The sequence below is a fragment of the Capricornis sumatraensis genome, chromosome 2, assembly GCF_032405125.1.
Source record: "Capricornis sumatraensis isolate serow.1 chromosome 2, serow.2, whole genome shotgun sequence".
In the NCBI taxonomy this organism is placed as follows: domain Eukaryota; kingdom Metazoa; phylum Chordata; class Mammalia; order Artiodactyla; family Bovidae; genus Capricornis; species Capricornis sumatraensis.
In genome coordinates, this window is record NC_091070.1 from 108,587,285 (window position 1) to 108,612,848 (window position 25,564).

Genomic DNA, 25,564 nt, shown 5'->3' on the forward strand with positions numbered 1-25,564 from the left:
AAAAATGAAAAGTAAATCTTCCTCCCAGTATAGACACTTAGCTCCTCTTTCCAGAATGAACCACAGTTACCAGTTCTGGAGATGTTCTATGCATAGTGGGCATATATGAAAACACATATTTACATGTATATATTTTTATACAATATAATTGGTATGCTACAAATTCACAGTTCTACATCTTGTTTTTTGTTTTTTTTTAAAAAAAAACTCAGCAAAATATCTTGGAGATGATTTTTTATCAGTTCACAGAGAACCAATTCATCCTTTTTAGAGGTTCTGCAGTATTTCATTACTCGTAACCATAAATTATTATAAAATGCCCTCTTGCTAGTTCAAATTTTTATAACTTTATATATGCATCATTTCACACATGTATGGGTATACCCTTAAGAGGAATTATTAGAAGAGAATTTGAGGGTGATTTGGGGGTCAAAAGCATGTGAAACTTTAAATTTTTTCTACCTTTACCACACACTATGTCAACATGTGTGTCTGAGTTTATCTCTGAGCTTTCTATTCCAATCCACTTGGACACTTATTAATGCATCAGCACAGTTTTACAGCTTTATAGTATGTTTTTGTACCTGGAAAGTCACTCCTCTGTCATCACTCATCTTTTCTAGGATTTTTCCTATTCTTGCTTTTTCCCATTAAAAAAAATTATAATAGCTAAAAGCAGAGACATTACTTTGCCAACAAAGGTCTGTCTAGTCAAGGCTATGGTTTTTCCAGTGGTCATGTATGGATGTGAGAGTTGGACTGTGAAGAAAGCTGAGCACAGAAGAATTGACGCTTTTGAACTGTGGTGTTGGAGAAGACTCTTGAGAGTCCCTTGGACTGCAAGGAGATCCAACCAGACCATTCTAAAGGAGATTGGGCCCGGGTGTTCTTTGGAAGGAATGATGCTAAAGCTGAAACTCCAGTACTGTGGCCACCTCATGCGAAGAGTTGACTCATTAGAAAAGACTCTGATGCTGGGAGGGATTGGGGGCAGGAGGAGAAAGGGACGACCGAGGATGAGATGGCTGGATGGCATCACCGACTCGATGGATGCGAGTCTGAGTGAACTCCGGGAGTCGGTGATGGACAGGGAGGCCTGGCGTGCCGCGATTCTTGGGGTTGCAGAGAGTCAACTGAACTGAACTGACATGTATTTGGTGTTTACCACGTGCTGAGTACCAGATTTGGCATTTTAAATATACCTGCTTATCCAATCAACACAATAACTCTATGAGGAAGATCCTATTGTTATTCCTACTTTTTCCAGAAGAGGAAACTAAGGCACAGAGAGGTTATAGAATTTGCCCAAAATCACACAGCTAGTGACCAGTGCAACTTGAATGGAAACTGAAAATCTCTACCCTTCATCACTTAGCAAAACTGCCTTTTGCAATGGGAGACTTCTTTTGCCATTTTCTAACTTCTTGAATTGAATGTTTAATTAACTTGATTTTCATGACTGATCATCTATTACTGTAAATAATTAAACCTTTGATTTTCCTCTGAGCACTCTCTTTATCTGTAGCCTATAGTTTTTAATATGATAGCTTACCAAGGTGCCTACTTTGCTGATAAAAATTTATATTATAATGTTAAATTTATAGATTAACATAAGGAGAATTAACATTTGTATGATGTTGAAATTTCCCAACCAAGAACTTTTCAACTATTTGATTTTCTTCATATAAACATATATATTTTATTATGATTATTCAGGTATTTTATCTTTTTTAAGATAAAAAAGTTTTTAAAGATAAAAATAGTTATTTCAGTGGATATTTTCTTCCACTATGACTTCCAACTGGTTGATGCTGGAACAAGAAACCACAGCTATCTAAATGTATTTACTGGACCTTACCTCAAAATTCTCTTATTTCTATCTAATAGCTTTCAGTTTATTTTCATGGGTTTCCCACATAAAAATATAAACAATATTAACTTTTTACCTAATATTCATACTTCTTGCTTCTTGCACATTTACTGTTAGAGAGAGGATAAAAGACACCCTGGTCTTGCTCCTGACTTTTAATGAGACTTGAAGACTGGAGATACTGGAATAATGTCTACCCTGAGGGTTTACAGAACTACAGAATTTAGAAGTAGGAAAAAAAACTACTTAGATAATTGAAAATTATCTTATTTGTTTTATGAAGGTGATTTTGTATGAAAATTTTCTTTGGGATCTGATTTGGTAGTATAAGCAGCTCTACTGTTAAAATGTGTTTGCTGATATCCAGTTTAAATGCTTCTTTGTTTGATAGTTTAAACATCTTTAATTTTCTATTATAAAAGTAACACACATTCTTTAAAGAAAATTTAGAATCTAGAGAGAAACAGAGAAAATGTTTTTTAGGTGAAGTGGTTGCTCTGGGCTTGGGGGAATGACCCACCACCCACACTGTGTACCCACCTGCCTGTTCATCCGCATCCACAGCAGCGACCGTGCCTACCTGGGTCTCCTGAGCTGCTGCTGTTCCTCTCGCTCTCCCCGTCTTCCTGGCCATCAGCATTCTGCTGGGTGTGCTGTAGGCTCAGCTTGTGGCAGACCTCAAAGGCCTGCCCCACCGTCCGGACGATTCGCATAGCTTGGCTCTGGGAAGGATAAAGGAAAGAAGAGAATGAAGGCTGTGGAGACCCTCTACAAGGACACAAGAAGGGCCGAGGTGGGAAAGGATATGCGGAAGGCATGCAGACACCCATGAAGCCAGCAAGGGAAAGAGATGGAAAAACCTAACGTTGTTTGGCTGTGCACATACTCACAAAGAAGTATGCAAAAACATTTTCCCTTCCCTCAATTACTCCAGAAAATAGAAACTGTCACCACAGTTTGGAAACAATCAGTCAACTGACTGGACAGATAGCAAAGATTCCAATTCTGGACTTAGCCCAATTCTACCTCCCAAGTTTGACAACAGTGGTTGATACGGTTCAGAATTCTTTTGGCAACCATGATCAAATGTTTCATGGGTTCATCACATGAAGAGTAACTCAGCTGTCATTTTCTTTTTCCTGCTAGAAATGGTGGGTTTCCCTGGTATTCCTGCAGACCACGGGCTGTGAAGATACAGGACTGAGAAGCCATGGTCTAAACAGCAGAACCAGCTGAGGACCAGAGTCCAGATCCCTTGGAACGTCACTGGCAGCCAACCATATCTGAGCTGAGCTTCCCAGCTTTGCTCTAAAGACATCGCTCACTGGGTCCACTCCTTTGCTACTTTCTTTTTCTTGCTATTTAACCTCTTCCTCTAACTGCCCCAGCACTGCACTTAACCCTAGCTCTTGGTATTCCACTCCTTAGCTAGGACAGCAGGTGGTGGTTGTTGTGCAGTTGCTCAGTCGTGTCTGACTCTTTGCGACCCCATGGACTGCCACACCCCAGGCTTCCCTGCCCTTCATTATCTCCCAGAGTTTGTGCAAACTCATGTCCATTGAGTCGGTGATGCCATCCAACCATCTCATCTTCTGTCACCCCCTATTCTTCCTGCCTTCAATTTTTCCCAGCATCAGGGTCTTTTCCATTGAGTCAGCTCTTTGCATCAGATGGCCAAAGTTATGGGAGCTTCAGGACAGCAGAGGACAGGACAAAAGGGCCTGTTCCTGAAAGGAGTCTTAAGGGGCCCATACAGGCTAGGAGGAACAGCCACACGCAAGATTTTCAGGGCATGGTCTCCAAAGTAGACAACTGATTATGATTTGCTAATTGTTCTGCTGTCACTTTCCTTCAAAGACCAAGAATGAATTCAGTGAGAGCTGTGCAAGGTTTAAGAACTCAGGATGGGAAACCGAAGGTCACTGCTCCTTTTACAAAAGTGGTCCCCAACCATTCTGCCACCACAGACTGTGGAGTATTTAACTGTGGCTGTCACTCTACGCCTTGAGTTAATTAATCACATGTTGGATAATCTGACTTCAGGTCAGTTGTGACTACCCAGTGACACCATCAGTTCACCCATCACGGTGGGGAAAACAGAACAAAACAAAACAAGGTAACATCAGCAGTCAGGCAGAGCTTCTCATCAGCAAACCAATTCAATTATAGACAAAAAGAGAGTCCAGTGTTTTGATAGCCTGTAAGGCCTTGTTGAGGGTAAACGTGTGATTCATTTATGCTTTTCATAATATTGAAATTAGCTCATATTTCTCCATTACTATGCCCAGGAACCCCTAATTGCCTTAGACCGCATGTGTGGAACTGCTGCTCTAATTCATTCTCTGCTAGGTGTCAAGTCCCCAAATAGCTACCCTTACTATTTTCTCAAGCCTTCCATTATGTCTATGTCCCCTCTTTTCATCTGAGGTTAGAGCATTCATGTTCATGAAAAGGTATCTTAGCCAATCACCATCATATACCCACTTCAGATCTCAGTCAACTTCTTCTCTTTCTGATGTTTCCCAAACTACTTCCTAGAAGTGACTGTCTTAGAGCTCAAACCCCTTTTAGTCCACAATGCAAACTCTAGGGATGTTCTTATCTCTTACCTGGAACATCCTGACATGTCTGGATGATGACCACCTCAAGTGAGGCAGGAAGAAGGGAACAACTTCTGCAGGATCCCCATCACCCAGCGGTGAGTCAGAGCCTCTGTCCTGTATGTCCACACTCGACTTCCCTCTGTTTTCCAAAGGTCAGGCTGAGGCCCTTTCTCCCACCACAGGTCTGTACTATCTGAGAGACAACAACTCCTTCTGCACTGGAAGTTGAGGAGCAGCAGGCACTGGTCTTAAGCAAGAAGCCTCCATCTTTCTCATTTCTCAAATATATAAAAAAGTGTGATTTAGAGGGCACAGTCCCTAGCCAATCCAGACCAAGTGCCCCACAGCCTTCCCATTTCCTTTGACAATCAAGCTGTGCTCTGATAAGGAGGCTGAGCCAGGAAGCTCAATCCTTGGGTGAAAATGGAGAAGAGTCTGCTCTACTCAAAAGAGTTCTCCCCCCAGGCCTTAGATCCGCTGTTGCTTATTCTTCTTTAAGAGAATAAGAGCAGACTGCCTGCCTGTGGTTAATCTTTTACAGCAATGCTCATTCCCAGTTTACCGAACATTAGAGACGCTATGACCTGCCTACCAAGGACAGCCAGGGTCCATTACACACAGCCTTGCCCCTTTCCCTTCTTCTGACCCTCAGAAATTTTGCTCTCTTAGGCATCTTTACAAGCGACAGAAAAGGGCAAATTTGGGGAAGTTTAGAAATAAAATATGGTAAGTCTAAATGATATGTAGAGATTATGTATTTAATTCCATTACTTCCTTATTTTACATAAATTAACCCAGATAAATCATAGTGCATAAGTACCTGCAAAGGCTGAGTTAGTCTTTTCCCAACTGTATCATTATCAGAGACCCAGTTTCCCTCTTAAAAACAGATGTGTGCTCCATCGCTCAGTCCTGTCTGACTCTTCGTGACCCCATGAACAATAGCCCGCCAGACGCCTCTGTCCATGGAATTTTCCATCCAAGAATACTGGAGTAGGTTGCCATACGGAAAGTTCCAAATTTACTACTACATCTGTTGCTCTAAAATCTCAGGTTCTCCTAAGGAGGACATGTTACTAATTCCTCCAAATCTGTAAGTCACAGACACATCCCTGAACTAACTCTTAAGATGATATTAAAAATGGGAGGGTCCTCAAACAAGTGTCCTTGAGTCTGAGGGATAAACCAGAGAAGGGACAGGATTTCTAAACGTGTCTTTGGAAGGAAACACACCAATATAAGTAAGAGGATGTTGTTGGTGGGAAATGACTTTTCAGAGGACCTGCCTTTCTCATGCATCAAGCTGACAACAGATGATGAGATTCACTCAGGACTGAGCATCTGCAGAAACTGGACCCTGGTTCAAATCCCTATTCTCTCACCTTCATCAGGGACCATCATCTGACATACACTCAGCCAACTATTGGCTAAGTTGGCAGTCTCAGCCAACTATTTACAAGCCCACAGTGGTTGTAAGGAAGTAGCTGGTCTTAATGTTTAATACTCATATTAATATTTAATATTCCGCGTCTCATTTTCACATTTTAGTACATTTACCATGATAAACAATTGGCCCTCGCCTCTATCATCTGATTCCCTGGAAAAAGTGGAAAATGCAGACTTATAGTTCACTGGTCCTGATTTCCCTGTGTTAGAAATGACTCCCCACCTCCCATTTCCTTCCTAGCCTCCCTTCCTCACATTTGCACTACAAAACACCTCTGTAAACTTCAACTGAAAAGGTGAATCACTGATGTTTATACTCTCTCTTTTGCCTCCTAGAGAAATAAATATATGGCTAACATACATGAGAGCCCCTTCCACAGTGCTTGGCATATACCAAGTGCTCAAGAAATGTTTTATTCTGAATATGGAATTCATTGCACCACAGGGGAAATAAGACAGAAAACAAACAGTAGTTCAGAAAAGGCTGGGCTTACTTTATCAATAACAGAAACATGAAGACGTGAAGGGAATTGACTCTTAATGTAGGTAAGTTAGCATCAAAAGGGCTAAAGTCATCATCTCTCTGTCCCCATAGCAACAGAGAAGAACTGGGCCAAATCATCTTTGGTCTGAGCTGGAGAGATGGTTTCTGCTGCAAGGAAATTGTTGAGTCAGAGTTCTGGATTGGCACATTCAGGGCTGAATAACGTTTTGATTTATCTTTTACTCCTCTGTAATGTGAAGGCTGTATTTCCATTCACAGTAAAAGGACACAGTCTTGCCTAGAGAATCCCAGGGATGGGGGAGCCTGGTGGGCTGCCATCTATGGGGTCACACAGAGTTGGACATGACTGAAGCGACTTAGTAGTAGCATGTTTCATGAAGAGCTCTCTGCATTTGAATACACAATGAAACTACCCTATCTGCTTCACAGAATGATTATATGCATGTAAGAGACTGCCCCTGCCCGCTCACCACTCCAGCAGTTAGCAGGGGCTGGATGACTACTCCCACTTCTCTCATAACTGCTAGGTGAGTTCAGATGTCTCTTGACCTTTTAGGCTCCTCTTCCTTCACCAGTGAAAAGTCTACTTTCAGAAGATTCTATATAAGGACCTTGCTGGGGGAACATTACTTGCAGGTGGCTCGGAGGCCCAGCGCACACCTGGCAGGAGCTCCCATCACTGATACCATCTGCTCTTCCATGGCCACGCTGGTGCCTATCTGCCAGGCCTACCCCCCATGGTGACGGGACCTTCTAGCCTTCTAACCAAGAACACTAGTTCTGCCTGCACCTTGTAATGCAGGAATCACACATGCTGGGATGTATACTTTATAAACCAGGTCTAACTCAAGAAGGAGAAGGTTTAAGAAAAACCCCTTCCAATGGCCCGCACAGGCCACCAGGAAGCAAGTGCTCACACATCATGACCTTTGGAAAGCACACTGGGGTTTTAGAGACATGAAGGTAGCCAGGGATGAAGCAGAACAAATAACCAGCATGTTCGGAAGGCAGCCTTTTTCAGCTCTAGGACATGACCATTCTCTGGAATTTGCTAGGTTTAAAAAAAAAAAAAAAAAGGCATCATTACACTGTATTATTTCTGTACAAATCCGGTTCAGTGTTACATAAGCCACTGAAATTACTTGGCCACATGGATCAAATCTTCCCGTCCAAAAGCCAGTTTTGTGTTAGCAACTCTAAAGTATCTGTGGACTTTCAGCTGTCAAGATTAGAACGGATATGGCTGCTTTGATGTTTTCAAAGCTAAGAGGGCATATCTAACCTCAGAGTGGTTCTAGGCTGCAGATAGTGCACTGAAGCCTACAAGGGGTGCCAATTACAGCCAATTTCATAAGAAGAGGACTGGGTAAGAAGCTGTCTTAGAACTTTACAGCACTTGCCCAAGTGGCACCCAGAAATGTTTCTTTAAATCATCTATTTAATCATATTGACAAAACCCTCTTTCTCCTCCCTCCAACCTCAATCCAACACAGAAGTCAAGATGCAAGAAATAGCTAGTCTCTTCTGTATGCTTAATGTGGGTACCAACTGTATTGGTAGTCGGCATTCATATCTGATGAACTGCAGCAAAAATCATGAAAATATTAACAACACTATATTCTCAGTGAGAGTGGGCTATCTACTCAAAAGCAAACAAGAGCCTGCAATGGTACCTTTAGAAAGATAGAAGTCAGAAGGTTGATTTCTGCATTTTACTGGCCCATAGGAAAATAATAGTCAATCATGATTTTATTTTCTGTTTTCATTTTAAGCCATCTTGTTGTTGGTTGGTCCTTGTAAATCTGGGGACTCTTTTGAGTGCTGCATATATGTAAAGAAAGGTAATTACTGTTAGTCTTATTCTACAGCTGATTTAATAAATAACTGTGGCAGCGTTCTGAATTTCACCATTCTGGAAAAAGTGCTCTCTACTTCACAATTCATGGCAATACGTAAAGGAGTCATCAGATAAGTAAGGAAAGTGACTAGTGTGTGCTAAGTCACTTCAGTCGTGTTCGACTCTGTGCAACCCTATGGACTATGGCCTGCCAGGTTCCCCCATTCTCTGTTCAGGCAACAATATTGGAGTGGGTTGCCATTTCCTTCTCCAGGGGATCTTCCCGACCCAGGGATCAAACTTATGTCTCCTGCATTGGCAGGCAGGTTCTTTACCAATAGCGCCACCTGGGAAACCCAAAGTGACTAGAAGAAGCTCAAAATGCAAGGGGTATACGATGATGATGACGGGGAAAGAAGAGAGGACTGGGGGCCCACTTCCTCCAAGTAAGCACCTTTCTTAGTCCACCAGCTCTCTACCCCAGCGTACATCCCCTCCCCTGCCACTCTGTCTCTCCTGAGAGCTGGAGATTTATCTGCCAAGTGCGTCTGAATTCTAAGAAACTTCAGCCCGGTAAGTCAGTCTAGAATAACTCTCAGGTTTATCATTCTTTTCATTTATCATGGCAAGAAAGTACAGTGCCCTTCTCTTGACCTTAACACCACAGAATCTCAGCAAAAATAGAACCGAAGTTCATGTTTCTTTAATGTGTCTTTTGAACCTTAGTAAAAGATTTAAGCTTAAATTTTTCAAGTGATTTCAATCTATAGAGTCTGCAATGCTGAAGCAAGAAAATATATCTGAAACTGTATGTAGAGGAAGACCCAACAAACTAAGGCTCTGAACTGAAAAATGGGTTAGGTTTCTGTCTAACAGGTTATTTAATGGTCTTGATCATATAATTTGATCAAGGCAATGCCTTGGACACCAGAATACTGCTGCTATGGAGAAAGCTTAGTTTCAAAGTTTACACTTTAAACATTGACAGGAGATAGTAGACCTTAGAATTTCCAATGGACTTCTGGGTTTTTCCTTATACTCTGTTAGTCCATGAACCACAGCAGCATAGAGAAAAGAAGGCCGAGTTACAACCTCAGTACTATCAGTAACCACCTAGATGAGCACATGTGAGTGAATTTACTTTTCTAGGTACTGATTTCCTCTCCATAAACAAAGAGTTTTGGACTACATGAATTCTGAGACTTACGATTTCTGTATTTTGACTTCTCAACTCAACCTCACACTAACATTTAGAATATAAAAAAGAGCCTCCTTCCCTAAATGTAGGCCCTATCTCTCCTCCCTAACTTGAACCTGGCCAGGAAAGCACTCATTCTTTAGCACATGACTGACATCACTGTGCAAAATCCATGCCAAGCCCTTAAGGACGGCTAACCTTCTGTGCTGTGGCCCCTGACCCGATGGTGGCAGTATTACAGGAGGCAATGATTTCTCCTAACCCAAACCAACTGAGCCGTGATTGCAGGCAGAACGGTTTCAAGGAGCTACCCGTGAAGATAATGGGGAGACTCCTGTGGCTCTTGTTAATCACCAGCACTTCACACACCGATGCACTAAGTACAGTCACACCTAGTCAGGGCAGCCAGCCACATCCACCTGCGGCTGGGAGCGTATGACAGGAGTGGGACCTCCACTCCCCGGGAGGGATCAAGAGACACACAGAGGCTTCGCAGGAGGCAAAAGGCCTTGCAAATGAATACTGCCATTGCATCCCCGAAGGAGGGAAACGGGAAAGCCATGTTGCCAGGAAGTGTCACTAACACTCCGGGCGAGGAGAAGACTCTCTTCCAACCCTTTGCTTCTGGCGCTGGTCTGAACAGTGCTGGGATCTCCCCATTACAATCCTGGTGATCCCTCCTAGTCACACGGAATTTGTTTCCTGAAGGTCACCTCACTCCACACCCACAGATCAGCATTCCTGGGATGCCTTTCATCTTATTTGGTAGCTGGAGAAACTCAGACGCAGAGAGGCTCACATATATTTTATGAATTTTATGTAACAGAGTCAAGCGACCAAAGCTTAGACTAGGAAGCAGGAAGCTAGGTTCTAATCCCAGCGGCACTGCTGACTCACTGTGTGATCAATGGTATTTACTTTCCTGGGCCCTCTCTTTCTCCCACTATAAAATGGAGTCAGGATTAACCATACAAAGATATTAAGAGAAAAAAAGGAAAATCTGTGTCAAAGTGACTTGGACCATTCAGAGTTAAGGAGCTCTTCATACCCCAGTAACAAGTACAGTAAAATTCATTTACGAGTAGACCTTGGAGAAATAGGTTATTGCTCAGTCATGCAATTTCCTGATGAAGATAATAAAATGCGGTGGTGAAGGAGGTAAGCTCCAGTGTCAGAGTTTCTAGGTATAGTTCTAACTCCACCACTTTTTTTGTTGGGGGGAGGCGGTGGTGTGCTACATGTGGGATCTTAGTCCCCCAATCAGGGATCAAACCTGAGCCCCGTGCAGCTGGAACTCAGAGTTCCAACCACTGAACCACGAGGGAAGCCTCTGCACCACTTATGATGAGTTATATCCCTTAAGCTTCTATTTTCTCATCCATAAAACTAAGCACATCATAGGACCTACAGCTTACAGGGCTGCTGAAGGAACAAAGTAAGATAATTTAAATGAAGAGTCTAGAACAGTCACGAGCACACAGCGAGTAACCCAAACTGGCTGGATATGATTTGACTTAATAATATAAGGATGGATAATATAGAGTAATAGATGAATGGCTGATAGTATATTATCTCCCTACAATATTCTGCTACCTTACTTTTGACGAAGGCCCAACTGAAAAAAATCAGCTTAAGATTAAAGTTCCAAAGACGAGAACCACATTGGCTACATGGGTAACTAAAGGGAGGTCCACAGACACAGAATAACCATGGTGCTGGCAGCCGGGTGCAGGGAGGTCACCTGCCAGGCAATCTGAGAATCCTACCCATGCTATTAACTATGGAAGAGACAATCACGTTTCCCATGGTGAACTATAAGGTGAGGCTGACCCACATGAGAAGCCTGTCATGGGAAATGCCATGAGGACACACTGGGGACATGACATGATGTGAAGAGCAATAACCAAGCGTTAACACAGCAAGGAGCTCATAGAAGGTTTCTCTACACTATGATCAACATAAAGGCTCTGGAGAACACCCAGGTCCACTGGTTTCCAGTCAAGAGACCTCCCCGTGTGTGCTCAGTTGCTTTAGTCATGTCTGACTCTTTGCAATCCCATGGACTGTAGTCTGTCAGGCTCCTCTGTCCATGGAATTTTCCAGGCAAGAACACTGGAGTGGGTTGCCAGACCCCTCTCCAAGGGATCTGCCCAAGGCAGGGATTGAACCCACGTCTCCTGCCACTTCTGCATTGCAGGAGTTCATTCTTTACTGCTGAGCTACAGTCAAGAGACCTCCCGACTGACCCACAACAACCAGAAACCCACAACAACCAGAAACAACCCTACTAGACACACGTACTCAGGGTATTTAGAACTTTCCCCCTCACCTCTTAAGTATTCCTACATTTGCCAATTAAAACTCCTTCCCAAGCTAACTATTATCTCTCCAAATCAGAAATGCTTTATAAGAAAGGAAATTACCAGATCTGGAGACTAAACCTTGCAGACGTGGTCCCACTCCTCCCCAACTCTGTTTCCTTTGCGGAACAATTAATTCACTTTTCTTTCCTGGCGTGGAAACCAGCCCTTCCACCTATAGTTCAGCAGCAATGGGGCTCACAGCCCAGGCTGTCTGTAAACAATTCCTTCAGCCATGTGGCTACAGGCCAACAAAGGGCCTGAGAACCAGCTCAGAAGAGTTAAGAGTCTCAGTAGGTGAGGGCAAAAGGGACAGAGAAAATAAAAGAGCCAGAGGTCAGCATTAGCTCTGAGACATGGACAAAACTGGTGTTGAGGGGGGCCAGATGACTGCTCCTTTCTCCCTGGGTAATAAGAACTTCATTCTGTGCTTCTCTTCAAGATCAAAGTTCCAGTGGGCTTTGTTCTTAGACTCAGGTTCTGGCAGAAGGGCTGGATGATCCCACTGTGTTTGCGCTGCTGTACCAGATCAGATGGCGAACCAAACATAACGATCTCCTTTACCTAGAGTTCCTGCTCAAAATCCTTTCATTCTACATGTCTCCCTGAGTCTAGCCAGTCAGTGCTTATTCATGGAACCTTGAGCAAGTTATTTAATCTTTCCATTTACTTCTCCCATGGAAATTACCATCTTAACTTCTTCACGTGGATTTTTTGGAAGATTAAACATTAAAGCACTCTGTAAATTAAAATATGGTATTTGTAACTTTAATAAAGTCCCAGATTCACACAGTCCGGTCTCTGGACAAAACTTAATGTAGAGTGGAGCACTCAAAATGAATGACAGGGAATCCTAGTCTTTGTTCCTGTTGAGGAGCCCTGCAGATGGTCCAGTGTCTAAGTCTCAGGAACACTGTGCATTTCCCTTCCTTCCTTCTGAGATCCACTACACCTCAAAACCACACAAGTGCTTTTCCCTCTCCCAACCCCTAGATTCTCATCTCCAGTCCCTCTGGCTTTCTTTCTGTCCTTCTCCTTCTGTTAGGGGAAGCACACTGATTGAAACAGCCCACCCTGGCCAGGCACCATAGTAACCATTTGCATGAGTTGTTTTACGACAGGAGGTCCTGCTAAGGAACACGGAACTAATAAGCCTCCACCGACCAGAAGAGTTCAGGAAAGGTCAAAAGGAGACACCACATGTCCGACCACCTCCCAGAATCCTTCTCTCTGGCATCCATCTTGGCTGAATAAGGCGTGTACCACCAGGAAGGACTCTGAGTCAGAATGATTGGCTAAGGACAACCCGGAAACTAATCCCATCACCATAAAACCCCAGACTGCAAGCCACTGTGGCAGAGCTGTTCTCCTGGGTTCCCTGACTCTACTGCTCTCCGCCCGGGTGCCCTTTCCCAATAAAATCTCTTGCTTTGTCAGCACATGTGTCTCCTCAGACAATTCATTTCTGAGTGTTAGACAAGAGCCCAGTTTCGGGCCCTGGAAGGGGTCCCCCTTCCTGCAACACTTCCTCCTCTTTCTATCAGTTCTTTCATATCCTACTTTCATTTTTTTCCCCCTCTCAACTGTACTATTACCTAAAAGTGAAATCTGGTAACCTGCCCTTTTTTCCTTCTACCTTTCCAGTTCTGGCTCTTTCCCTTCAATTCCACGATTTGCATTAAAAAGCCTGAGAATAGGTGGGTAAGGGCACACATCTCCTTAGAGGAAGAGGCTGAATCAGCAAAGTATAATTCTCTTTGTGAAGCCAGGGTGGGAGATGGGACATACATAATATTACAGTAAATCTCGACCCTGTCATGTTTTATTCTTATTATCCCCACTTGGCACAGTACCCACCAATCTATTTGTCTTAGGACATAAGATGCATTAAGATGTCACATGGCATCGAAGAAGGGACAAGCAGGAGAGAATTCAGAAGTAGTCCTCATAGAAAGTCAGGGTCACTGGTTTGTGTCTAGAGTGGTAAGAATCTTACCATTCCACCTTTACCTGTCAGGGACCTTACAGACACAAATATTACTTTCCAATTCTCTTCTACAGAAAAGTAATTCCCAGGACATTAACACATATACATGGAAAAAATATGATTTCATGGCCAATTCAGTTTGAGAAATGCTAGGTTAAAGCTAAAGGGATTTCTCTAACTTAGGACTTTCTAGCACATTTAAATTAAATAGTTTTAATATGTTAAATGTTAACATATTAAATGTTTTGGATGGTAAATGTTTTACAGGGTACATTTTAGGAAATGCTTGTTTTGATGCCCCTCCTTATTTTATAGAGAGGGAATCTGAGATCGAAGGGGGATACTGACCCTCATAACATAATTCAGGGGTCCAGGAGAGAAGAGGGGTTACAGCTCATGTTTCCTAACCCCAGTTTTGTGCATTAGACTCCTAGAGGCATGACAGAGAGGAACCCTGTCTCTACAGAACTGCAAAGGTTGCATTTACTCAAGCATCAAGGTTACTGTACCAAAATAACCATCCAGGACAACCAACATCACAAAGTCTAACTAGATCCCACCATGTCATATTTGGAGGTCACTGATCAGAATACAGAATTATGATGAAGGGTGACTTCGGTGAGTGGCAGCCTTCTTTCCTACCACACACCAATATAAGCATCACTCCTGGTGCTGTCTGCCTGCTGTGTTCCAAAGCACTTTACCAGTGGCTGTGATCTCTCTAGTCATTTGCATACAACTAAGTACCAAGTTCAAATGAAACTGAAAGAGAATTTCATTATGTACAAGCAATGGCTGACAAGTGAGAGAGGTGCCCTATATCTTGCATTCAAATAGCCACCTCCAAATCTTGCCTCTTCATCAGCAAGGAGGCAGGTCAATGTTGGGAACACTCTGCTTCCATCAGAGGAAGAGATGACCAATGACAGCCCCTTTACCTTCTTCTTGGATTTAAAGACGTTACACCTGAAGATATTGCTGGCACCATCTCGAGCGATATAGCTGAAGATCTTCAAGTCTTGGGAATCATGAGAGACGTAGAAGATCCTATAGGGAGAACAACAGAAAAATGCACTGAAAATGGCTCAGGTTCAAATCTCCAACAAGGAAACCTCTGTTTAAGGACCCCCTGCAGACAGAGCTCTAATCAGTGCTTAGAGAAGGCCTCCTTCCGATGAAAACCACAATGCAGGAGGCACTTTCCGCAAGCTGTACAAACACTGACGTTCCTGTGAGTGACCTCCAGAGGCTGGAGGGTGGACATGGGCAGGACGTGGACCCCACGCTAGCACTGGGCAGTACATCTTTCCTGGTAACTTGTAGGTTACAGGAAAAAATCATTTCCATCCTCATCAGAGCAGTAAGTCTGCTTCTAATCCAGGGAAATGTGGGGAGGTTTCCTAATACCTCCAAATGAGAAGACTTAGGGAACCAGCAATGCCAACCACCTATGGAGAGACTAAGACACTGTTTCATTATCTAGGTCCCTTGGTGACAGCTAATCCAGTTTCCATCCCTCTCCATCAGGCCGAGGCGTCCATGTATTCACTCCATCAGTCAGCCAGTCCCCCAGAGTGCACACTGGGGGTCAGGCACTGTCCCAGCAGCCAGAGGTACAAGTAACAGGACAGAAAAAAGCCCCCGAATTCATGGAGCTCATAGGCAGGAGATATCAATAAACAAATAGAAAATGAGTGCCATGAAGAAACTATTTGTATGTTAATGTTTGCTTAATCCTTAATGCAAAACCATCCAAATATTTACAAACTCTTTTAACAACTATAAATAGGAAGTTTTTATGCAGTCAATTGCATTTTTCCAAATGGTTATGCATAGACTGTAACCATAAGTCTAACACAGCAAATTTTCTTAAGTCTTTTAAAAATGCACTTACAGTAACACAATGATTACAAAATCTTTTTGCTTTTATACCCGAATCAGTTTTTAAATATTAATGTCATGGCTCAAAATGTAGCTTTATCTTTTTACTCTTACACAGAAGATTTGTTACATGCAAACTAAAGAATTTCTCAGCTTTACTCCCTCCCTCATATTTCCTTTTTAAAACTATTTTCTACTTCTTTCTTGTCTGTGCTGGGTCTCTATTGTGGTACACAGGCTCTCTGTTTCTGCATGTGATTTTCTCTAGCTGTGGCGAGTGGCTGAGCCCCCTCTTGATAAAGGGTGCAATGTCCACTCAAGCCAGAGACCTGGGCAACACCCTCGACTCCTTCTTCCTTTGTTCTCCCCTATCTGTCATCATGACCAGGTTCTCTGCAGTCCATCTCCTGACACATCTCTGGAATGTGTTTTTCTTCAGTCTCACAGTACTGCCTTAGTCCACAGGTCCTTACTATTCATCTGGCGTCTTGCAACTCACCTAGGGTCTCTCTGCTTCCTACTTCACCTACTGCCAACCCAGTCTATTCTGCTAAAAAAAAACAGCATTTTTAATAACACAGACAACATCCTGGTATTTCCTTTTAAAAACCATTCAAAGGCTTCCTACTGCCCTCAGGATAAAGCCCAAACTCCTCAGCATAGAGTATCTGCATTTCTGCTTTCATCCCTCTCCAGAGACCTGACCTACATAGCTCTTCAGGACTAGCTGCATACATCTGCCTGCCCCTGCATCTGTGGTGACACCTCTGGCATCCTTGAAGACTCGTTTCAGAGAAGGCTTCCCTGCTCACATTGCCTGCAAATCTGAGCTGCTGACACCCCTGGGCTCACCTTTACCATAGCACGTATCTCACATGATGATGTTTACACTGAAGCTTCTTGAAGGAACCAAAGACCACATCTTGGTACTCCAGTGCCAGCACAGTGACTGGCACAAGAGGTTCCTAACATCTGCTTAGGAGGGGAGGCAGGCATCCTTCCTGTCATTAATCAGCACCCATAATGTACTCTGCTTGGCTATGCATTTTCCCCCCAGAAGACAGCTCCTGTTAGTTCAGATGCGTCACACATAAAGCTCCTCTGATTTCTGAGTTTTCATTTATTATTACGTAACACCCCAATGGAAATGGCAACCCGCTCTAGTATTCCTGCCTGGAGAATCCCATGGACAGGGGAGCTTGGCAGGCTACAGTTCACAGGGTCATACTGAGTCGGAGATGGCTGAGCACATGTAGAAGAACCTAAGGACTGAGAACCAGAATTAAAACGGACGGAGCAGACGTGAAGGCAGATGCACACACCAGCAAGACTCAGAGATCTGGAAGGCACTCAGGGTGGCAGCAAGCTAGGATGCCCTTCACCTTTGTAGACAAAGCACGTTTTCGGCAAACACGATGACAGCCTGGGCATGAATGAAGCCAAACTCTTTGAACTGGAGACAGCTCTGTTATATCTGACATCAGAAACTCAATGTGCAAGTTATTAAAAGCCTGGAACCTCTAGCTAACTAAAAGGCCAAATAGTTAAGAGCTTGGAAAAATATCTACCAATATAATCAAGAAGCAGGCAGTTTTTCTATGTGACCTCATTCACCCACAAATTAATAGATCAACAAATTAAGGGCTCAGGTCCAAATTTCTAAATCTACAAAACATACTCCAAGAACCACAATGGAGTATTACTCAGCCATTAAAAAGAATACATTTGAATCAGTTCTAATGAGGTGGATGAAACTGGAACCAATTATACAGAGTGAAGTAAGCCAGAAAGAAAAATACCAATACAGTATACTAATGCATATATATGGAATTTAGAAAGATGGTAATGATAACCCTGTATGCAAGACAGCAAAAGAGACATAAATAGTATAGAATGGACTTTTGGACTCTGAGGGAGAGGGAGAGGGTGGGATGATTTGGGAGAATGGCATTGAAACATGTATACGATCATGTAAGAAACGAACTGCCAGTCTATGTTTGATACAGGATACAGGAAGGTTGGGGCTGGTGCACAGGGAAGATCCAGAGAGATGATATGGGGTAGGAGGTGGGAGGGGGGTTCAGGATTGGGAACTCAGGTACACCTGTGGCTGATTCATGTCAATGTATGGCAAAACCAATACAGTAAAGTAAAATAAAGTAAAAGTAAAAATTAAAAAAATAACAAAAATAAAAGTTATGAACCTTCAAAAAAAAAAAAAAAAAGAACCCTTATTTCTTCATACTTTGGTTTTAAGAACTGTGATTGTGCGAGCATGAGTGTGTATGTGTGTGTGTGTGTTGTGGGTGGGACATGGTTGTTGCTCACTCATTCAGTCACAGCCAGCTCTTTGCAGCCCCATGGACTACAGCACACCAGGCTTCCCTGTCCTTCACCATCGCCCAGAGTTTGCTCAAATTCATTTCCATTGAGTTGGTGATGCCATCCAACAATATCATCCTCTGTCATCCCCTTCTCCTCCTGTGTTCAATCTTTCCCAGCATTAGGGTTCTTTTCCTAATGAGTTGGTGCTTTCCACCAGGTGGCCAAAGTATTGGAGCTTCAGCTTCATCACCAGTTCTTCCAATGAATATTCAGGGTTGATTTCCTTTACGATGGACTGGTTCGATCTCCTTGCAGTGCAGAGATTCTCAACATTCTTCTCCAGCAACACAGTTTGAAGACATCAGTTCTTCGGTGCTCAGCTTTTTTTTTTTGTCCAACTCACATCCATACATGACTACTGGAAAAACCATAGCTTTGACAATACGGACCTTTGTTGGCAAAGTAAAATCTCTGCTTTTTAATATGCTGTCTAGTTTTACCATAGTTTTTCTTCCAAGGAGCAAAGGCCTTTTGATTTCATGACTGCAATCACCATCTGCAGTGATTTTGCAGCCCAAGAAAATAAAGTCTGTCACTTCCGTTGTTTCCCCATCTATTTGCCATGAAGTGATGGGACAGAATGCCATGATCTTGGTTTTTTGAATGTTGAGTTTTAAGCTAGCTTTTTCACATCCCTCTTTCATGAACTTCCTCAAGAGGCTCTTTGATTCCTCTTTGCTTTCCATCATTTGCCATAAGGATGCTGTCAACTGCATATGTGAGGTTATTGATGTTTCTCCTCAATCTTGACTCCAGCTTGTGCATCATCCAGCCCAGCATGACCTGACTCACTGGAAAAGACCCTGATGCTGGGAAAGATTGAAGGTGGAAGGAGAAGGGGACGAAAGAAGATGAGATGGTTGGATGGCATCAGTGATGTGATGGACATAAGTTTGAGTCAGCTCCAAGAGTTGGTGATGAACAGGGAAGCCTGGTGTGCTGCAATGCATGGGGTCACAAAGAGTCAGACGCGACTGAGCGACTGAACTGAACTGAACTGAAGATCTTACTGGTTTCTTCGGTAGCTCAGCAGTAAAGAATTTACCTGCAATGCAGGAGACGTGGGTTTGATCTCTGAGTTGGGAAGAATCCCAGGAGAAGGAAATGATAACCTACTCTAATATTCTTGCCTGGGAAATCCCATAGACAGAGGAGCCTGGTGAGCTCCACAGGGTTTCAAAAGAGTCGGATATGATTGAGTGGCTAAACAAAAGCAAAAGATCTTTTTACATTTATTCTGACTTCAAATTTCTTATAATTTCTTGGCATTATTTCAAAATATGCATAGAATTGTAATTTTCACTTAGTAATGAAACTATATGCTTTAAAGCCAAAGCAATAGACTTTTCTGCAGATTATGTTCATAAACTTACCATAAATAACTGAAATATAAACAATATCTTGGAGGAATTGGATTTGGGGTTTATCATCATGTTGGAATTCAAGTTGCCAAACTGATAAAAACCACAAGACTCACCACCAACCCCAGCCCCCACTTCCTTGACTATTAATCAATAAGTAAATGTGTTTCTCTCAGGAAAATAGAAAAAAAGTTGGAATACAGAGTAGAAAGATACCTACGTAATCATCAGATGTGTCCAACCCAGCACCCCTGTCATTCAGCAATTGTCAGTGGTGGGCAATTCACTCTTGTTAGAGTATCCATTCCTCCTTTCTGAGGGCTTCTAATTACTTGGGAATTTTCTCTTATACTGATTAGAAATCTACCAACAGGAATGCAGTAGAGAGAAGTGGCTGAAAACACTGTCCTTGGCGTAGGACAGACAGGGATTAAAGCCTCAGACTCTGCTACTTATAGCTGTGAGATCCTGGTCATTATCTTGATTTCCTCATGGCTCTTCACTTGTGAAGTGGGGATAATTACAGTACTGTACCTCATTCATGAGGTTTAAAAAATGAATGTATACAGAAAGATCAGCTTATAGCAAATATTTAGTAAATGGTAACTGCGGCTAGTACACCACATTACCGCCCTAGTTCTGTCTTAGAGAACAAAGCTAATCCTTCTTCCAAGTGGTGACCATCTGAACATTTGGAAACCATCACCATATTTCTATTTACTCCTCTCATTTTTCCTCTTGAAGAGTTCCTCAACCAGTCCATTTTCTAGATTACTTATTGCTCTGGTAATAAAGAGCATGGGCTTTGGGTTGAGAGGTTTGGGTTGAAGTCTGAGCTTTGCCACTTCCTAGCTGTTGGCCTTATGCAAACTACTCAGTCGGCATAACTCTTTCATTCCTCATCTGAAATAGGTGAATTAATGATCTCTTCATAGTATTAACTCCCCTCCAACATTTAGCATAATGCCTTAACACATGATGAGTTGTTTGCTTAGTAAATATGATCTCTGTCTTCCTTGTTAACCTTTTCTGTATATACACTGCAATTTACCAGTGACTCAAAATACAGTTTACAGAACTAAATGCATATTCCTAAAGGGATGAGAACACCACAGAGTGAATCTGGATACTTTCTATGCCCTAGAACTGAATTTTTAGCAAAGCCTCTCTGATCTTTTTTTTTTTTTTCTTTAGTTATAGCATCTCACTGCTTATTCACACTGTGATCACCTCAAACGTTGGAAGCTAATTTGCACAACTGCTCTCAAGGCAGATTTCTTAAGCACATCTGGTAATTGGTTTTGAGGACTGGCTCAGTGATCACTATTTCTTTTTCCAAGCTCTCACAGATCATCTGCTTAATAATGTCTTCTAGAATTTTGCCCAGGGGCAATGACAAATTCACTAATCAGATTTTCCTCTTTCTGACAAGTGAAATGTCTTATTCTTGTAATCTTCTCATATCTCATCTATTTCTCATGACTTTGCAAAGGTGACCAATAATGACTTTGTAATCATATTCTTTAGGAGCCCAGGTCCTAAGTGAGCAAGGCCTGGACACATTTAAAGGAGTGAGGGAGGGACATCTGCCTATTTCGGCATGGTTTTTGAATTTCTTCCATTTTTCAAATCACCTATGTTCTAGCATTTCTGGTTTGAAGATCCAATAGTTCTCTACTTGAGGGAAAAAAAAAAAAGGAGAGACATGGTTAGAACAAAGCAACTTCAGAATTTCTTTGCCATGCACTATTCTCTTTTCTTTTTGAAATTTTTTTATTGGAAGATAATTGCTTTACAGAATTTTGTTGTTTTCTGTCAAATCTCAACATGAATCAGCCATAGATATACATATATCATCATCAGCCTTTTCCATGAGCCCAGTGCATTCAGACTTTGAATTCCTCTGCACTTATACTTGACCTTAAGCTCTGCTTTCCATACTTTTCAAAGGACATTATATGAAACTGTAGGTAGTCATGTGATTCTTCTTCACAGTCTCACCTTTATGGACCCAGTTAGAATCTTAAGTTCTCATCTCTTATTTCCTGAGGTCATAATCTTATTCTGTCATCATTCCGCCCTCTGAAAGTTACACATTCTAAAATGTCATGGCCATGTACCACCCCCACCCCAGCATTAGCATCCTGCCCCCGTCTCCCCTCATCTCCATGAGGACTGCTGGCTGACCTCTCAACCCACTGGCCACAGAGAATGGAAAGGGTTTTGAGTCACCGGCAACGTTTCCTGAGACCATATCCATGTTCCCCCATCTAACACCCACAGACACAGAGCTCCACAGAGAATTCTCCAAGCTGCCTTCTGCTCAAAACCTGCCAGGTCTTCCCTAGCCAGCTGGGACCTGACACAGCAGAAAGCATGGGACCTCAGAACAGAGGAGCGAGACCCGCCTCGGGCCCAGGCAAACTCTTTTCCTTCTCTCAGCATTCTTCCCTAATCCATAAACTGAGAGCAATAAAAACATCTTTCAGAGTGGCTGTAAACTTCTGGGCTGGACAAATACTAAAAGTGGATGAGATGGTAGATGGACCAATACTCCATAACTCATTGCACAGATAATTTAAAACTGTGGAAATAACCCTGGAGACAGCAAATGGAAGAACAAGAGAAATCATCACTGTTTCCCCAATATCACCACTCTCTGGGGGTTCTCCAATTTGAGCGTGGAGCAGAGATTTTTCTTTTAAGGTCCTGGAAGGCAGGGACATCCTTATCCCACAAGGACACATGGAAACGAACCAGGATTAAAAAGATAAGCTGCCAAGTAACTAGTAGATGGTGAAGACTGAACCCAGCGGGGTCTTAAGGTAAACCTCTGGAGGAAGCAGCAGCATGATGTGAAAATGCAGAGGACGGAGACCAGTGAGTGTGGCACAGCCATGAAGCCATGGTCCTGGGAAAACCCAGCATGGCTTCTGCCCAAACAGTCTAGCCTGTGCCATTTCTCTGGGTCCTCCAAAGGAATGTGTTATCTTCAGATGGCCTGGGGAGAATATTAGAAAAGGCAGTGGTCTGGAGGGAGGACCCCAACACTTTACTAATAGAAACAGACCAAAGAAACCTGGGGCAATGAGCAACCCCTCCCCCTCCCCCCAGCCCGTGCACGCTGCCTGAACACTGGTGTGTTTTTCTCTCTTTCTACCCAGTCCTGGAGCATCCACACAGCTTCACACTTCTGTCCCTAGTCATCATTCCTTTCCCTTTGTCTCTTATTTTAATCTAATCTTTAGATAAAATTGCCTTTCATTTTGATCGTTTTTCTTGTTGCTGCTTTGGTCTGATTATCTTTCTCTCCCACTGTATGTCCAGGACCCTTTATCACGTTGGCTTGTTTTCTTTTTTGGGGGCTGGTTTTATCAGAAGTTAATTCAATATTCCTCTTCCTCATCCCTCAATTTAGCCATTCTTGATTTCAGTACTGGGCTCCATTAGACTTACCTTTCTCTGGGCTGCTATTTGTCCTATAGGTACAGCGATCAACTCCGGAAATGGTGCCACGGTCCCTCACGGAACTGGTCTCCTTACTTCATGCTGTCTGAGGGGTAGGGGTACACTGTACAAGACCCACCTGCAGCCATAGCTGTGCTGTATCTCACCAACCTGCCTCACACAGTGTGATCTGGAAAGAAGCTTGGGATTCTCGGGCTAGGAGAGACCTCATGAGACAGGCCCATCTACGCAACTGCAGGTGGAGAAATTCAAGGATCACAGCTGGTTTCTAAGGTTTCTTCAAGGCATAACATTATAAACACGTCTAAATTTTTATGACAACTCTCTAGTGTGCACCTAGAATAAGAAGTAAGCAATCAATTGAATTTTAAAACCTAGTGAGAGCCAGACAAATACACATTTATCTTTTGAAAGTCTAGTTAAGGCACCCTCACGTCCTATCTTAGCGTTTAATTTATGTTTTAATTCCACAGCTGTTAGAAGTGCTTTCTTATGCCCCCACAAAATCTCTGCTGGTTTACTTGAATCAACCACAAACCACCATATAGCAATTTCTAAATGCCAAGCACTGTGATAAGTGAATTTCTTCTTGCTTGCTACTTGACAAGCAGGCAAAAAACAGGTTAGTGTCCCTCACAAAACCACAACAATCCTTTCATACACCCCAAGGCTTTAACTTCTCTGCAACACTGGTCATTTCTACAAAATAACTGTCACCTGCTGTTGGCTTTCAAAAACCAAATCTGTTTACACAGGCTGCCCATTCTTTCTCCTCTGCTTCTGTGTTATCTAGGTTTGCACATTTGGCATGTCCATGTTCCCTGGGGTCAGCCAGCCTTCCTACACTTAGGATGCTCAGGCTTCCTGAAGGCTCTTGCTCAGAGACACAGCTTTCCTCCCAGAGCCAGGGAGCAGAGAAAACACCAGCCCACATAAATACAAGGGTGCTGCTTTGATTAGTATGTGCTTGGGGAGCCTTCCTTAGAAAGCTGCATCTTCTTCCTCTTTCCCCATGAACAACTGTCCTCTTGCTTCTAAGACAGTGAATACTGCCCTTCTTTTAAATGGTATGTGGAGAGAAAGGTCAGGCATAAATCTTCCCAATGCAAAATCAATCGTAATCAAAAGTTCACATCCTTCCTGATCCACTCCCCTGTTGTCCTTGAGATCCTTTGGTTTCATGGAATAACAGAACTGAAAAAACAGAGCCGCAAAGCCTCAGTTGAGTTGCCAGCCCTTCTACTTTCTCAAAGCTCTGAGCTTTAGTTCTCTCAACTGCAAAATGGTATGAGAAGAGTCTCACAGGTTTGTTATGTGAATCAAATGAAATGATTTATATACAATGCTTGGCACACAGTAGGTAATCAAAAAAATTTTTACTAAACTGAAGTAAACAAGAATATTTGCTAATCTCACATGTCTCTCTTGAGTGCCAGGTGCTGCTCAAATCATACTACATGTAAAAACTCATTTGATCCTCACAACCTTATGAGATAGGTACTACTACCAGCCTCCATTCAACTGATGAAGAAACAGGTAGGTTAGTCAACTTTCTCAAGGTCACACAGCTTGTGCATGCATGTGGGCTAAGTTGCTTCAGCAACTGTGTGGACTGTAGCCTGTCAAGCTCCTCTGTCCATGGACTTTTTCAGGCAAGAATACTGGAGTGAGTTGCCACTTTCTCCTCCAAGGAATCTTCCCGACCCAGGGGTCGAACCTGCGTCTCTGACATCTCCTGCCTTGGCAGGCAGGTTCTTGACCACTGAGCCCCCGGGGAGGCCCAGAGCTGGGAGGCATCAGTACTAGTTTCTGAGGGCTGCTGTCACAAATGATCACAAAGTGGATGGTTTAAAATAACAGAAATTTAACCTCTCGGCGTTTGGGAAGCCAGAAGACAGACATTACGATGTCGGCAAGGTCAGGTCCTTTGAGAGCCTCTGCTGCAAAGTCCATTCCTTGCTTCTGTCCCAGCATCTGGGGGTGGCTGGCAGTCCTTGGCATCCTTCGGCTTTTAGTGGTGTCGCTTCAATCTGCTGCCTCCAGGTCCACAGCTGTCCCCCTGAGCCTCCCCATCATGTTTCTGTCTCCAAATTCCCCTCTTATAGGGACACCAGTCGTGAGACTCAGGGCTTGCCGTAATCTACCATGACTTCATCCTGACTTGGTTACATCAGCAAAGTCCTTCTGCCAATTAAAGTCACGTCCATGGATGCCAGGCATTAGGACTTTCACATATCTTTTTAAGGAGCACAATCTGGCCCGCTGCAGTCTCTGAGACAGAATCTGAACCCCGGCCATCTTAAAGTCCTTCATGTCTCAATCATCTGCTTAGTTTATTAATAACTGTCAAACATCATTTGCTATTAAACTGTTATTACTATTGTTCATCTCTATATCCAGCTACAAGTCAGTGCTCTGGTACATTTTATGCTGCCTAGGAACCGTGAATTTCCTTATTCCAGGTATTTTGCCAAGCCCTGGGTGTCTTTATAGATTCTTTATGGAAAAGGAATTCATTCTCACATGGGTAAGATTTTCAGTGGGCACTTGAGCAAGCGGTGCCTGACTGCTTTGCTGTCCCTGACTGCCCACCTTACATCCTAGTTTCTTCAACTAAACCAACTCAGGAATATGACGAATGTCCTAAGAACATCTCAGTCTGT

At 43.0% G+C, this 25,564-nt stretch overlaps 1 protein-coding gene across 2 annotated transcripts in view; it reads right to left on the bottom strand.

Annotated features, from left to right (window-relative positions):
- The window catches only part of NOS1AP (nitric oxide synthase 1 adaptor protein), a 339,279-nt gene that overhangs the window by 29,449 nt on the left and 284,266 nt on the right, over positions 1-25,564 (bottom strand). For both annotated transcript variants that reach the window (XM_068964124.1, XM_068964123.1), the window contains exons 5-6: positions 14,745-14,853; positions 2,451-2,592 (exon numbers count right to left, since the gene is read on the bottom strand). In XM_068964124.1, coding sequence (XP_068820225.1) covers positions 2,451-2,592; positions 14,745-14,853 — 251 coding nt within the window. The remainder of the gene's footprint in view (positions 1-2,450; positions 2,593-14,744; positions 14,854-25,564) is intronic.